We start from the raw sequence: 12,499 nt of genomic DNA on the forward strand, positions 1-12,499 counted from the left end.
GGCATCAAATGTCTCTCAGAGACAAGTGGCTGGCCTCTGTCCGGGAATAAAAATCAGGAATTGCAACTTCCACCAAAGGCCATCATTGCGCCTCATCTGGATCTGGGGACATCTTGCTGCCTCAGAGGAAGGGCAAACTGAGTGAGTTGCCATTAGGTAGGTTTTATATTGTGTCACATGGGTTTTATTGCTCCCAGACCGTTTCCATAGCGGCACCCTTTTTATTTAAAGTACTATTTCTAACTTGCTGGCACTCGGCTGCCTTGTTGAAAGATGGCCAAGTTCAGGGATACAGCTCACGTGATTTAAACCCCTCATCATTTAAGGCCAGCACCAGCACGTGTTTATTTTTGGGAGTCTGACTATTCCTGACACGAGCAGTCACCAGCAGTATAATAATAATTATTATAATAATTCTGATTGTCACAAGTAGGCTTACGTTAACACTGCAATGAAGTTGCTTACTGTGAAAAGCCCCCAGTCGCCACACTCCGGCGCCCAGTGGCGGACTGGGTCTAAAAATATTGGTTGCCAGGAGACAAAGGGGGCCCACCCACAACTACAATGCTATCATTTAATTTTCATAACGAATAAATAAAATTTTCAAAAAAATACATATGGAAAAAAGAGTACAATTAAAATTTTTGTGGAAAAAATGTGTATTTCTTAGTAATTACAGTGTACATGTACTGTACATATTACTGGCAGTAGATACCAAATGTAAATACAGAATGTTATAATTGAATTTTTTATTAATTTTTTAAATTTTAAGTAATTGGTTGATATTTTTAAATAGTTTACTGCACAATTTACACATTAACAGATAGTTCAAAAGCACAATAGAGCATTGCATGCAGTCCACTATATTAAGAGCAATCGTTTGTGTTCGCTCGATGATTGTGCGAGTCTGCCAATAATTGCTTCTGCATCCAATTCATCTAACAATTCCTTTTCAATGGATAGCAACATGTATGATTCCAAATTCTCCTCAGACAGCGAATTTCTTAACCTTGTCTTTATGATCTTTAGCTTTGAAAATGTCCTCTCACATTGAACTTGAGTAACTGATAGTGTGCAGATGACTTTATAACGTTCATAAAGATTATCATATGCCTTGTCATGAAGTCTGTTGGATGCCAGAATTTTTAGTACACACGATGGGCAAGTGCTGCAAATTTTACAATTTTTGCAACTGGAATCCATAATCTCACCATCATTAAGCAATAGCTTTAATACATCAAAGTTTGAAGCAAAAGAAAACAATTCCAATATTACTTGATCTTTGCTGATTTGTGGAAACAGCTTAATAATACCTTCCAATGCTTCATCCTCAAGGCCCTTCTCTGCAATAGTTTTAAACTTTGCTGGGTCCAAGCAGGACAAATCTTTATACAACTGTTTGTGTTGTACAAAGCGTGATTCTAGTGACTGGACAATGCGATCCATTATTAGGTTAAACACATTTACTCGAAAATCAGCTAGAGAATCTGAGGAATTTCTTTCATCATCAATAAGCTCATCTGCCATTCTTTTCTTCTTCCTCTGCCTCTTAACTGGCAATGCGGTTTCCAACGCATCAATTTCCAATGTTTGATTTTCATCCATATTGATCTGTGAAATCCTGTTATTACATTTATTTACAAATTCCAAAGCCTTGCTGTGAACGTTATCAAATGTTCTTGTCTGTTCCTTCAACTTTGTTGTAGCTGAATCTACCAAACTCCATGCAGTAAACATATCTAAACCACTTGTCTGTAGATAACTTGATAACGGGGTTGTAGTTTCAAATATATACAAGTAAGTAAATGCTGTCAATATGGTTTCAAACTTTAGAAGACTTTGAAGTAAAACATTTGCTTCAAGTTTTGTTTTTGCATCAAACTTTTCTGAATCTTGTATCATTGATAAGCATGTCAATAGATTTACGAAAGTACTGGCAGCGGCATCATCAAAACATCAAAATATAGTTGTTGCTGCATTGGATTTTCCTGACCATCTGGTCTCACCAATTAGCTTTAATCGTTTCATTTTTTCTTGTCCTAGATGTTTTCCAACAACTTCTATCCATACAGCCATTCTCTTGTATGATGCTTTCACAAAAGTTGCTATATTCTGGAGCAAATTGAAAAAAGAAACTGTAGGCACACAACATTTTGTTGTTTCAGTTATCACCAAATTCAAGACATGGGCATAGCACCATATATGAACATGTTGATCAGCCACATCAGCAATTTTACTTTGTAAGCCATTATACTGGCCATGGTAGCTTGCAGCGGCATCTGTGCTATCAGATAAACATTTTTGGGGGTCAATTTTAAGATGCTGTAATGTTTCAATCAATAGATCAAAAATTCCCTGTCCTGTACCATCATTACTTGGCACAACTGAAAGTAGTCGCTCACAGATAATACCTTTAAGCACATACCGAATAATAATGCTAAACTGATCGCTGGATGAATTATCTTGTGTTGAATCAACCTGAATAGAATAATATTTTGCTTGAGAAACTTCATGACTAATTCTTTCTTGTATCATATTCTTCATAATTTTGATTAACATGTTTATAGTTGTTTTACTCAGGTATGTAACGAGTCCACCACGGCCTTTACTTTGAGCCTTTCCTTGTTGCTCTAATCGTTTAATTCTTTGTTTAGACTTGTTTTAGCCCACAAGGCTAAATCGCTGGCTTTTAAAGTAGACCAAGCAGGCCAGCAGCACGGTTCGATTCCCGTACCAGCCTCCCCGGACAGGCGCCGGAATGTGGCGACTAGGGGCTTTTCACAGTAACTTCATTGAAGCCTACTCGTGACAATAAGCGATTTTCATTTTTTCATTTTTTCATTTTACACTGCAGAAATGTGAGCTGCCATAATGGGGTCATATTTTGCAATCAACTGCTAAAAAATTGCCATGATTCAGAACCTCATTATCTAGAGTGTAGGCTGATTCATTTCTGTGACCTCAAAAAGGAAGTGCTTGCTTGCCTAACATCTTTATGATGTCTATAATCCTCATGACAATACTTCTCTGCTTCAATACTTCTTTCCTTTTAATTACTGATGCTGCAAAAAATTTATCTAAGGTGCCATCGTTAACCACACTGATATATTGCTGAGCATTTCTGACATGTGTTGTTGTCGATTCATGTAAAGTCAACTCTGGCTAATACGCCTGTAGTCACTAAAGCCACGTACAAAGGGTGATGGATTACAAGTGTTGGGAAACTCAAAGGCTAAGCAGTATGAACAATATAAGCATCTATTTTCTTTGTTATATGTTAGCCATTTTCTTGGGACTGAGTCATTCATAATTTTCCTCTAATACAAACGAGCATCAAATGGCAGATCATCAAGTGGCTGAAGTGGATGTTCAGCAAAAAACTGTTTTAGATTTGCTCGTGATGGATATTGGAAGATTCCAGTAATTGATCTTTCATTTTCTTGCGTAGGTTCATTTACTGTAACTTTATCTTTAAATTCACACACTCTTGCTGAGAACGTGGATTTCCAACTATGTCTGACCCGGGTGAACCAGCCCCCCCCCCCCCCCCCCCACCCCCCCCCCCCCACTCCCCCCCCCCCCCACTCCCCCCCCCCCCCCCCCACTCCTTTTCACATCCGTTTAACACTGCTTCGTTCCTTCATACACTGAGTGATTATTTGTTTGTTTCTTTATTGCATTTTTATTTGGTATTGCTCTTTTTAAAAACAATTATATTTTATTAAGTTAGAATACAAATCTCAGGAAAGAAGTTGGAGATTTATTTATCTAATTAATTATAATTTTTAAGGGCCATTCAGAGATTCACGGGCCCCTTCTTGGCTCTCCGGGCCCCAGACCAATGTACCGGCTGAACCAAGACTACTGCTTGATATCCTTTGAAGTTGCCGACCATCTCAAATCACGAATTGTAACTTTATCTTTAAATTCACACACTCTTGCTGAAAACATGGAATTTCCTTAATTATGCCTGACCTGGGCCCCCCTATTCCACATCCTTCCACTGCCTACCCTGCTTCGTCCTTTTCATGCACTGCTTATTTGTGTCCTGTTCTCTTTTTTTTCTTATTCCCTTTTATTACTAAAACTGTTGTCTGTGTTTGTTTCTTTATTGCATTTTTATTTGATATAGGGGGCCCACTTCATCAGGGGCCCACTTGCCATCGGGCAAGCTGACACCCTGGCCAGTCCGCCACTGCCGGCGCCTGTTCGGGTACACAGAGGGACAATTCAGAATAATGGCACATCTTCCGGGGCTTGTGGGAGTAAACCGGAGCACCCGGAGGAAATCTACGCAGACACGGGGTGAATGTGCAGACTCCGCACAGACAGTGACCCAAAACGAGAATCGAACTTGGGACCCTGATGCGGTGAAACAACAGTGCTAACCACTGTGCTACCGTGCCACAGTAAAACTCCACAAGTGCCACCCCACCCGAGGAGGCATCCAGGTTCTGCATTCCTGCCCTCATCAAAAAAAACAGAGGAAGTATATATATATACATATATATTGAAAATCACTTATTGTCACGAGTAGGTTTCAATGAAGTTACTGTGAACAGCCCCTCGTCGCCACATTCCAGCGCCTGTCCGGGGAGGCTGGTATGGGAAGCAAACCGTGCTGCTGGCCTGCTTGTTCTGCTTTAAAAGCCAGTGATTTAGCCCAGTGTGCTAAACCAGGTCCTAATATACACAAATATATATGTTCCTTCTCTGCAGGTCCTTTTTGACTTCCTGTCAGGCTGATCAGGTTCCACATGTGAACCCCCGTCTAGTCATGAGCAATTTGGATCCCCAGGTAGCGGAATTTGTGTTGGGCTTGTTTAAATGGCAGTCCCAGCAGTGCTGCCCCTCCCCCTTGTGGGTTCACTGGGAATATCTCGCTTTTGCTCATGTTGAGTTTGTAGCCCGAGAAGGCACCGAACTCTTTCAGGAACGTGATGATTCCTTCCATACTGCTTTGTGGGTCCGAGACGTAGAGGAGCAGGTCATTCGCATAGAGCGAGACTCTGTGCTGTCTGCCTCCCCTTTGGATCCCCCTCCAGTTCTTTACTGTTCTGAGCGCAATTGCTAGTTGTTCGATCGCTAGGGTGAACAGCAGTGGGGACAGCGGGCATCCCTACCTGGTGCCCCTGTGCAGCTGGAAGTACTGGGGGCTGATGTTATTTGTCCGTACGCTCGCCATGGGAGTGTTGTATAGGAGCTTCACTCAGGAGGTGAACCCTGTTCCAAGCCCGAACTGCTCTCGAACCTCTATGAGGTACTTCCACTTGACTCTGTTGAAGGTCTTTTCTGTGTCTGGGAAGATGATCACCTCACGTGTTCTCTCCCTGGATGGGATCATGATCACGTTCAGCAGGTGCCAGTTTGGTCCTCTGCAACCACGTCTGGAACACAGTCCTCCAGCCTTATGGCTAGGATCTCAGTCAGTATTTTGGCATCTGCGTTTATTGGTGAGAGGGTCTGTATGACCCGCATTCCGCTGAGTCTTTATCTTTCTTCAGTATTAGTGAGATTGAGGCCTGTGCTAGTGTAGGTGGCAGTGTGCCCCTTGACAGCGAACCTGTGAACATCTCTCACAGGTGCGGGGCCAGTGAAAAAAAACATTTTTTGTAGAAGTCCGCCGGGAACCCGTTTGGTCCTGGCGCCTTCCCCACCTGCATGGAGCTAATACTCTCCACAATCTCTCCCAGTTCTAGCAGTGCTTCCAGGCCCCATTTTCTGTCCTCCCCCACAACTGGCATGTCCAGTCCATCAAGGAACTGTTTCATCCCCGGGACCACTGGCTGGGGTTCTGAGGTGTACAGCCCCTGGTAAAAGGCCTTGAAGGTTTTGTTAACCTTGTCTGGGTCTGTTTCCAATGTATCTCTGCTGTCTCTAATTTGCACAATCTATCTCATGGCTGCCTGCTTTCTCAGCTGATGTGCCAGCAGGTGGCTGGTTTTGTCTTCGTGTTCGTATAGTCTTCATGTTCCTGTGCCTGGCAGAGTTGGTGTACTGCTTTCCTCATTTAGAGCAGGTCGAAGTCCATTTGTAGCTATTTCCACTCCACCAGGAGCTCTACGGTTGGGACCTCGGAGTATTTACGGTCTACCTCCAGTATGGAGTCGAGCAACTGCTGCCGAGCCGCTCTCTCCTCCCTGTCTCTTCGCGCTTTTAAGGCAATAACTTCCCCTCTAATCTTGGCCTTTAGCGCCTCCTAGAACATGGACGATGAGACCTCCCTATTTTGATTGGTTTTTTTAATTCAGCTGTGGCGTGTGATACTTCCGCGCAGAAGACCTTGTCGGCCAATAGTGCAGTGTGCAACCTCCATGTGCAGCATTGGGAATTGCCTGACTCCAACCTCTCATCCATATAATGTGGAGCGTGGTCAGAGATTACGATTTGACCAACCCTGGAAGCACCGATTTCCCCAACACAAAGAAGCCCATCCTAGAGTATATGTTGTGCACTGGGGAGAAGAAGGAGAACACTTTCTCCCCTGGGTGGGTGAACCTCCAAGGGTCCACCGTCCCCATTTGCTCCATAAAACGGCCGAGTTCCTCCGCCATGTTCGAGGTCTTCCCTGTTTTGGTGTTTGATACAGCAGAATGGCATCATCTCATCAGAAACCCAACAACTATCTGGTTTCCAGGGACAGTTAGCTAGTTACCCCATTTCTTTCCCTGTGCCCGTTTCCTTCCACGGCTACACCCTCCAGCACCGATTTATTGTTACAACCGGACTAGATTGTAATCTACTGGCCCGAGACCTTCTCTGTGCCTTTGGAATACATCTTGAATGTGGGGATAATGGGATCACTGTCCATTCGCCCAGCATACCACGCCAGTTAATCACTCATGTGCATCCGCAATGGTGGGCACTTCATTTGATGCCTGAGCGGTTGTTCCACGTCACGCTGGCCTACGATTCGACCGGAGCCGACGAGGGCCTGGTCGACTCTTACAGCCCTCATCTTGAACAAGAATTCTCAGTCACCCTTTTTGCTTCTGTGAGCGGGCCCCAAGGGACTGCGGAGGCGGCACAAGAGCCTACCTGGCTATGGCGCCAAGACGGGTACACCGCCCCGCACGTCACCCGCCATGTCCATTACCCCCACCATGCCAAGGATCTAGGGCCAATGGTCCGACAGGCATTGGACCAGTCTGACCCCTCTCTTCTGGAACCCCAACTCCTCCCTGGTGGTCTTACCATTACATACATGTCACAACCAGCTACATCCCAGTCCATTCTTTTACACCATCGTGCCCAGACCAATGCGACTGTATCTCCCCACGTATGGGCTGCGGATAAGTTTGATGTTGGTCTCGTCCCTACCCAGCCTATCACTTTCCTCTCCTCCCCGATGTTCAACTCCCCTCGATCCGACAATATCCCATTAAGGCTCAAGCTCGCCACTCCATCGATGCACTCATAGCTAAACATCTCGACCAGGGCATCCTGGTTCCTTGTCAGTCTCCGTGCAATACCCCCATCCTAGCGGTGCCCAAACCTGTAAACCGGATCAGTACCGCCTCGTCCAGGATTTACGTGCTATCAATTCTATTGTTCAGCCTCTCCACGCCCTTGTTCCTAACCCTGCGCATATTCTAGCCCAGGTTCCTGCGGACGCACTATTCTTCTCCCTTGTAGACCTCCAACATGCCTTTTTCGCTCTACCACTCGATCAATCATGCCAATATCTTTTTGCATTCACTTATAATGGCCAACAGTATACTTGGACACGTTTGCCTCAAGGTTTTATTCACTCTCCCACTCTTTTCTCCCGCTGTCTCCAACACCAACTACAATCCCTCTCCTTCTCCCAAGGCTCCACTCTTGTTCAGTATGTCGACGATCTCTTGATCGCTAACCCTACTGAGGAGGGATGTCGGGCCGGTACTCAACTTTTACTCAATTTTCTGGCCTCCCTTGGTTACATTGTCTCTCCCTCGAAAGTTATGATTGCTCAACCTACTGTTAAGTTCCTAGGTGTTAGGATATCTGCCGCCTCTCGTTCCTTAGATCCAGACCGGATCCGCCCTATCTGCGATTTCCCACCCCCAACGACTGCCAAGCAGCTCCGTCAGTGGCTGGGCATGGTCAATTATTGCCGTCAGTGGATCCCGAATATTACTTTGGATTCCCGCCTCCTTACCCCTTACACCAATGAACCTGATACTTTTTCCCTTTCCCCGGAAGCCGCACTGGCCTTTAACCGTCTCAAGGCGGCCCTCCTCCAGGCCCCTGCCCTTGGTCGACCCTTATACGATCGCCCTTTTCAGCTCTATTGCACAGTCCTTGCCGACTGCGCCACCGCTGTCCTGACCCAACGCCACGGCGACCGCTGTCGCCTGGTCGCATACTACTCCTCTAAACTCGATCCGGTAGCCCTTGGCTATCCTATCTGTACCCAAATTCTTGCAGCTATCTACAACAGCCTGCAATCGGCTGCTAATATTACCCTCCAACAAGATATCACTGTCAATAGTTCCCATTCTGTTACAGCTCTTTTGGGACAGCTACAAACCCAACATCTCACGATGGCTCGTCAGAATAAATATGAGATTGCTCTCCTTAATAACCCGAAAGTCCAGTTTGCCCAATGCACCACTATCAACCCTGCTAACTTTTTGACGTATCCTCCCACGGACATGCTCGACCCAACTCATGACTGCCTACAACTGTTGCGAGAGGTCTCCTCGGTCCGAGACGACCTCTCCGACATACCCATCCCGGGTTCAGATTGTTCCTTTTTCACCGATGGTAGTTCTTCCATCGGCGAAAGGGGGGATAGACAATCTGGCTATGCAATCATCGATCAAGATGGTGACATAGTGGAAGCAGCAGCATTTGAAGTTCCCTTTTCTGCCCAACAAGCAGAATTGTTTGCATTAATACGAGCATGCATATTGGCGAAGGGAAGGAAGGTTAATATTTATACAGATTCCCGATACGCCTTCGGGGTAGTACATGATTTCGGGCAATTATGGAAAAACAGAGGATTTCTAACCTCTGCTGGTACACCCATCTCACACCAGCAGTTAGTAACCCAGTTATTGCAGGCCCTTATGCTCCCAGACAAGATAGCGGTGATAAAATGCGCAGCCCATACAAAAGGCACGGGACTGGTGGAAACGGGCAACAGGCAAGCGGACGAGAAGGCAAAAGAAATTTCTAAATCTGGCAAAATAATGGTGCCTAGAATGATGAGGCAGACTAAAACCCCCTCGGAAAAGTCCCCCTCTGAAAAACCAATGCCAACCATTGCTGACATAATCCAAATGCAGGAGGACGCTCCTGCAACTGCTGTAAATATGTGGAAGAACTTAGGATGTATATATGATAATGAAAATAAGCTGTGGGTCACCCCGGTAGGACAAACATGTATGCCCGATGCATTGGCAGCCTGGGTGACCGAATGTGTACATTTTGCAACTCACTGTGGCGCTCGTGCCACAGGGGACATATTGTTAAAAAGCTGGTGGCACCCACGACTGCAAGAGATGGCCCAACAAATTAGCAGTCGATGCCTAATCTGTCAACAGCACAACCCCGGTAAGGCCGTCCCCTGTGATCCTGGCACAACCCCCTTACCTGAGGGTCCATTTGAGACCCTACAAATGGATTACATTGAGTTGGAAAGATGTCAATGCTATAAATGTGTGTTAGTCATTGTGGATACTTTTAGCAAATGGATCGAGGCCTACCCGACTACGGATAACAAGGCCTCGACAGTAGTTAAGGTGTTGATGCGAGAAATTGTTCCGCGATTTGGAATCCCAGCCCGGCTGAGCTCTGACAATGGTCCCCACTTCATAGGTCAAATCAATAAGGAATTCTGTGCTCTGCTAGGAATAAAGCAACAGTTTCATTGTGCCTACAGACCACAAGCCGCTGGAGTGGTGGAAAGGGCTAATCAGACTCTAAAGACTAAACTCGCTAAACTACAAGCAGACACTGGGGCCACTTGGCTCAAACTCCTGTCTTTAGCACTCTTCCAACTACGTGCCACTCCTGCAGGAAAAACTCGCCTAAGCCCAGCGGAAATACTATATGGAAGACCCTTTCGAACGCCCTGGGACAGCAGTGTTCCACGGAATGTTCAATTTCATTACATGACTACCGAGATGGCTAATTATATATTAGCACTAACTAGAATTTTGAAAGGATTACATTCCTGGGTCTGTGCCACCCAGGAAGAGATCCCATCCATTACCCATGACATCTCTATCAACCCTGGGGATTATGTCCTAATCCAAAATTGGACGAGTAAAGGTTTGGAACCTCGATGGGATGGTCCCCTACAGGTTCTACTCACTACCCCCACTGCAGTAAAAGTGGAGGGGCGAAACGCATGGGTACATATGCACCATTGTAAGTTAATTAAGTATCCATGATGTTTTAAACTTTTCCTTTAAGTCTTAGGGACACGGACACCAGGATGAAGTTCCTCCTCGTCGCCACAATACTCGCTACTCTACTCTCTTTCACTGCATCCAGAGGGGGGAGATATCTACCTGGGGGCCGACGTCTACCTCTGTGCCGAGAAGAAACCTCACGATATGGAACGACGCCAGATCTCCGATGGATCACCACCCCTGGCCGCACCTGCACGACCATCGACGACCAGCAGCCTCGATTCCTGACTATGTAAATGTCTCTGATCTACGATCGCCACGCTTGCCGGTGGAACTACCGGTGCACCAAGAAAATCAGGCTGCAAGGCCCTGACCGAAGGACTATTCTCACCCACCCGCCTTCCAGGAGGAAGCGGGCAACGCACCATATAACTGCAAATTCATTTTTGTTTATGTCTTATGTTTATGCTAAGAAAGTGAATGTCTCCTCTTGTTGGGTATGTACACGTGTCCCCACCCATGCCCATGGAGGCGTTCCCTTGGTGCCTGTTCCTTTTTCATTAGAGCAGATGGCTGAATGGGTTATATACCAGAACCGGGCAGTTTCTAACCACTTTGCCTTACCAACCAGGTTCTCCAAGTCCTCCTCTGTTAACCACAGGAAAGCAGCCCAGGACTGGCAAAGCGCCGGTTACCAGTTACGTGCTTTTACTGGTTGGCGACAGCCACCCTACTCATCAGATCACACCCCCCCGTTCTTTCATATTCACAACCCACAGACCGGATCAGTCTGCTTACTCCGGGAAGTAAAAACCCCCGGAACCCACGTGTTAGGATCTAGTTCATGTAACTACACTCTTGGTTTTTCCAATTGGAAAGGCTTCGCCCTCATTAATAACATTGCTAACCATACAGGGGGTCATGACTGGACTCAAATATGGACCTCCTCGATGGTAACTAGCCTCACACCCTATAATGGCACCTACTTTATTTGTGGCCATAAGGCCTACCCCTGGCTCCCCACTAATTGGGCAGGGTCTTGCTACCTGGGTTTCGTTGTTCCGGGCATTACGCACTATCCGCAACTCGGACATCATCCCCTCCATCGGGCCCAGAGGTCAATACCACCATGGGAGGTGGTGACTTCCCTCTTCTGGCCCCAGATAGGCACCATCTGGTCCCTCAAGAAGTACGAGCTCCTCCGCGACATATTGGAACAGGTTGCAAACGACACCGCGGAGGGACTTAGTGAACTCAGTGCAGAGTTAGTAGCCATACGAAAGGTAGCCCTACAGAATTGCATGGCCTTGGATTACTTACTGGCCAAGGAAGGGGGCACCTGTGCTGTCATAGGGACCGAATGCTGCACTTACATTCCTGACAGTTCAGAGAATATCACGCGTCTGGTGACCCATATCAGAGATGGAGTGCAGCGCCTGCGACCCACCAGTAATGATGACTGGTGGAACTGGATGTGGTCCAGTTCTTGGGCCACTTACCTGTTCCACGGGCTTATTATCTTCGTTGCCCTCTGTTTGTTGCTCTGTATCATAGCTACCGGTGTGAAATGCCTGTGCAACCGCTTAGGTGCTGTTGCATTACCACAAATGCTTCAGAAATCCGCCCCAGACGAAAAGGAAAAATTGGTTCAACCTGCCCCCGACCTACATGAGGAGACGGTGTCCCGCCAGAACCCAGTAGAGAAGGAATTCCTCCGCCTCGCTCACATTTCCACCTAACATATCTTGAGTGTTATATGATCATGGAATGATCAAAGGGGGGAATGTGGAAGTGGATTTCATTTATTGTCTTGTTTTAACCTTGCTGTCTGTATGTAATATTAAGGGTCTGAAATATATCTGTGATCCTCAAGTAAAAAGATGTTAAAGGGTTGAGGGAATGGAATGAGAACAGAACTCTATCTGTTAGTGCAGAGACAGCAAAGATCAGTGTGTAAAACTTTGTCAACTGAGACAATGGACATTGGAATGTGAAAGAGCTGACTCAGGAGCATGAGAGGGAAGGAGATAAGGAAGTTGGACCTGATGGACGGATAGGATAAGAAAACCGTTAGCAGCAGCAGTATTAGCTAATGATTATGTCATAGTCACCACCCTCTACCTCCAGGATATTAATTGCATATAAGTACATGTTCT

General features: G+C 46.1%; 1 protein-coding gene across 1 annotated transcript; it reads left to right on the forward strand.

Annotated features, from left to right (window-relative positions):
- The first annotated feature begins 23 nt into the window (after positions 1-23).
- LOC119975009 lies at positions 24-12,219 on the forward strand. Its single transcript, XM_038814452.1, has 2 exons — positions 24-156; positions 10,405-12,219. The coding sequence occupies exon 2, from the start codon at positions 10,640-10,642 to the stop codon at positions 12,080-12,082; it is 1,443 nt and encodes a 480-aa protein (XP_038670380.1). The 5' UTR covers positions 24-156; positions 10,405-10,639; the 3' UTR covers positions 12,083-12,219.
- The last annotated feature ends 280 nt before the right edge of the window (positions 12,220-12,499 follow it).

Source organism: Scyliorhinus canicula, chromosome 12 (assembly GCF_902713615.1).
Source record: "Scyliorhinus canicula chromosome 12, sScyCan1.1, whole genome shotgun sequence".
In the NCBI taxonomy this organism is placed as follows: domain Eukaryota; kingdom Metazoa; phylum Chordata; class Chondrichthyes; order Carcharhiniformes; family Scyliorhinidae; genus Scyliorhinus; species Scyliorhinus canicula.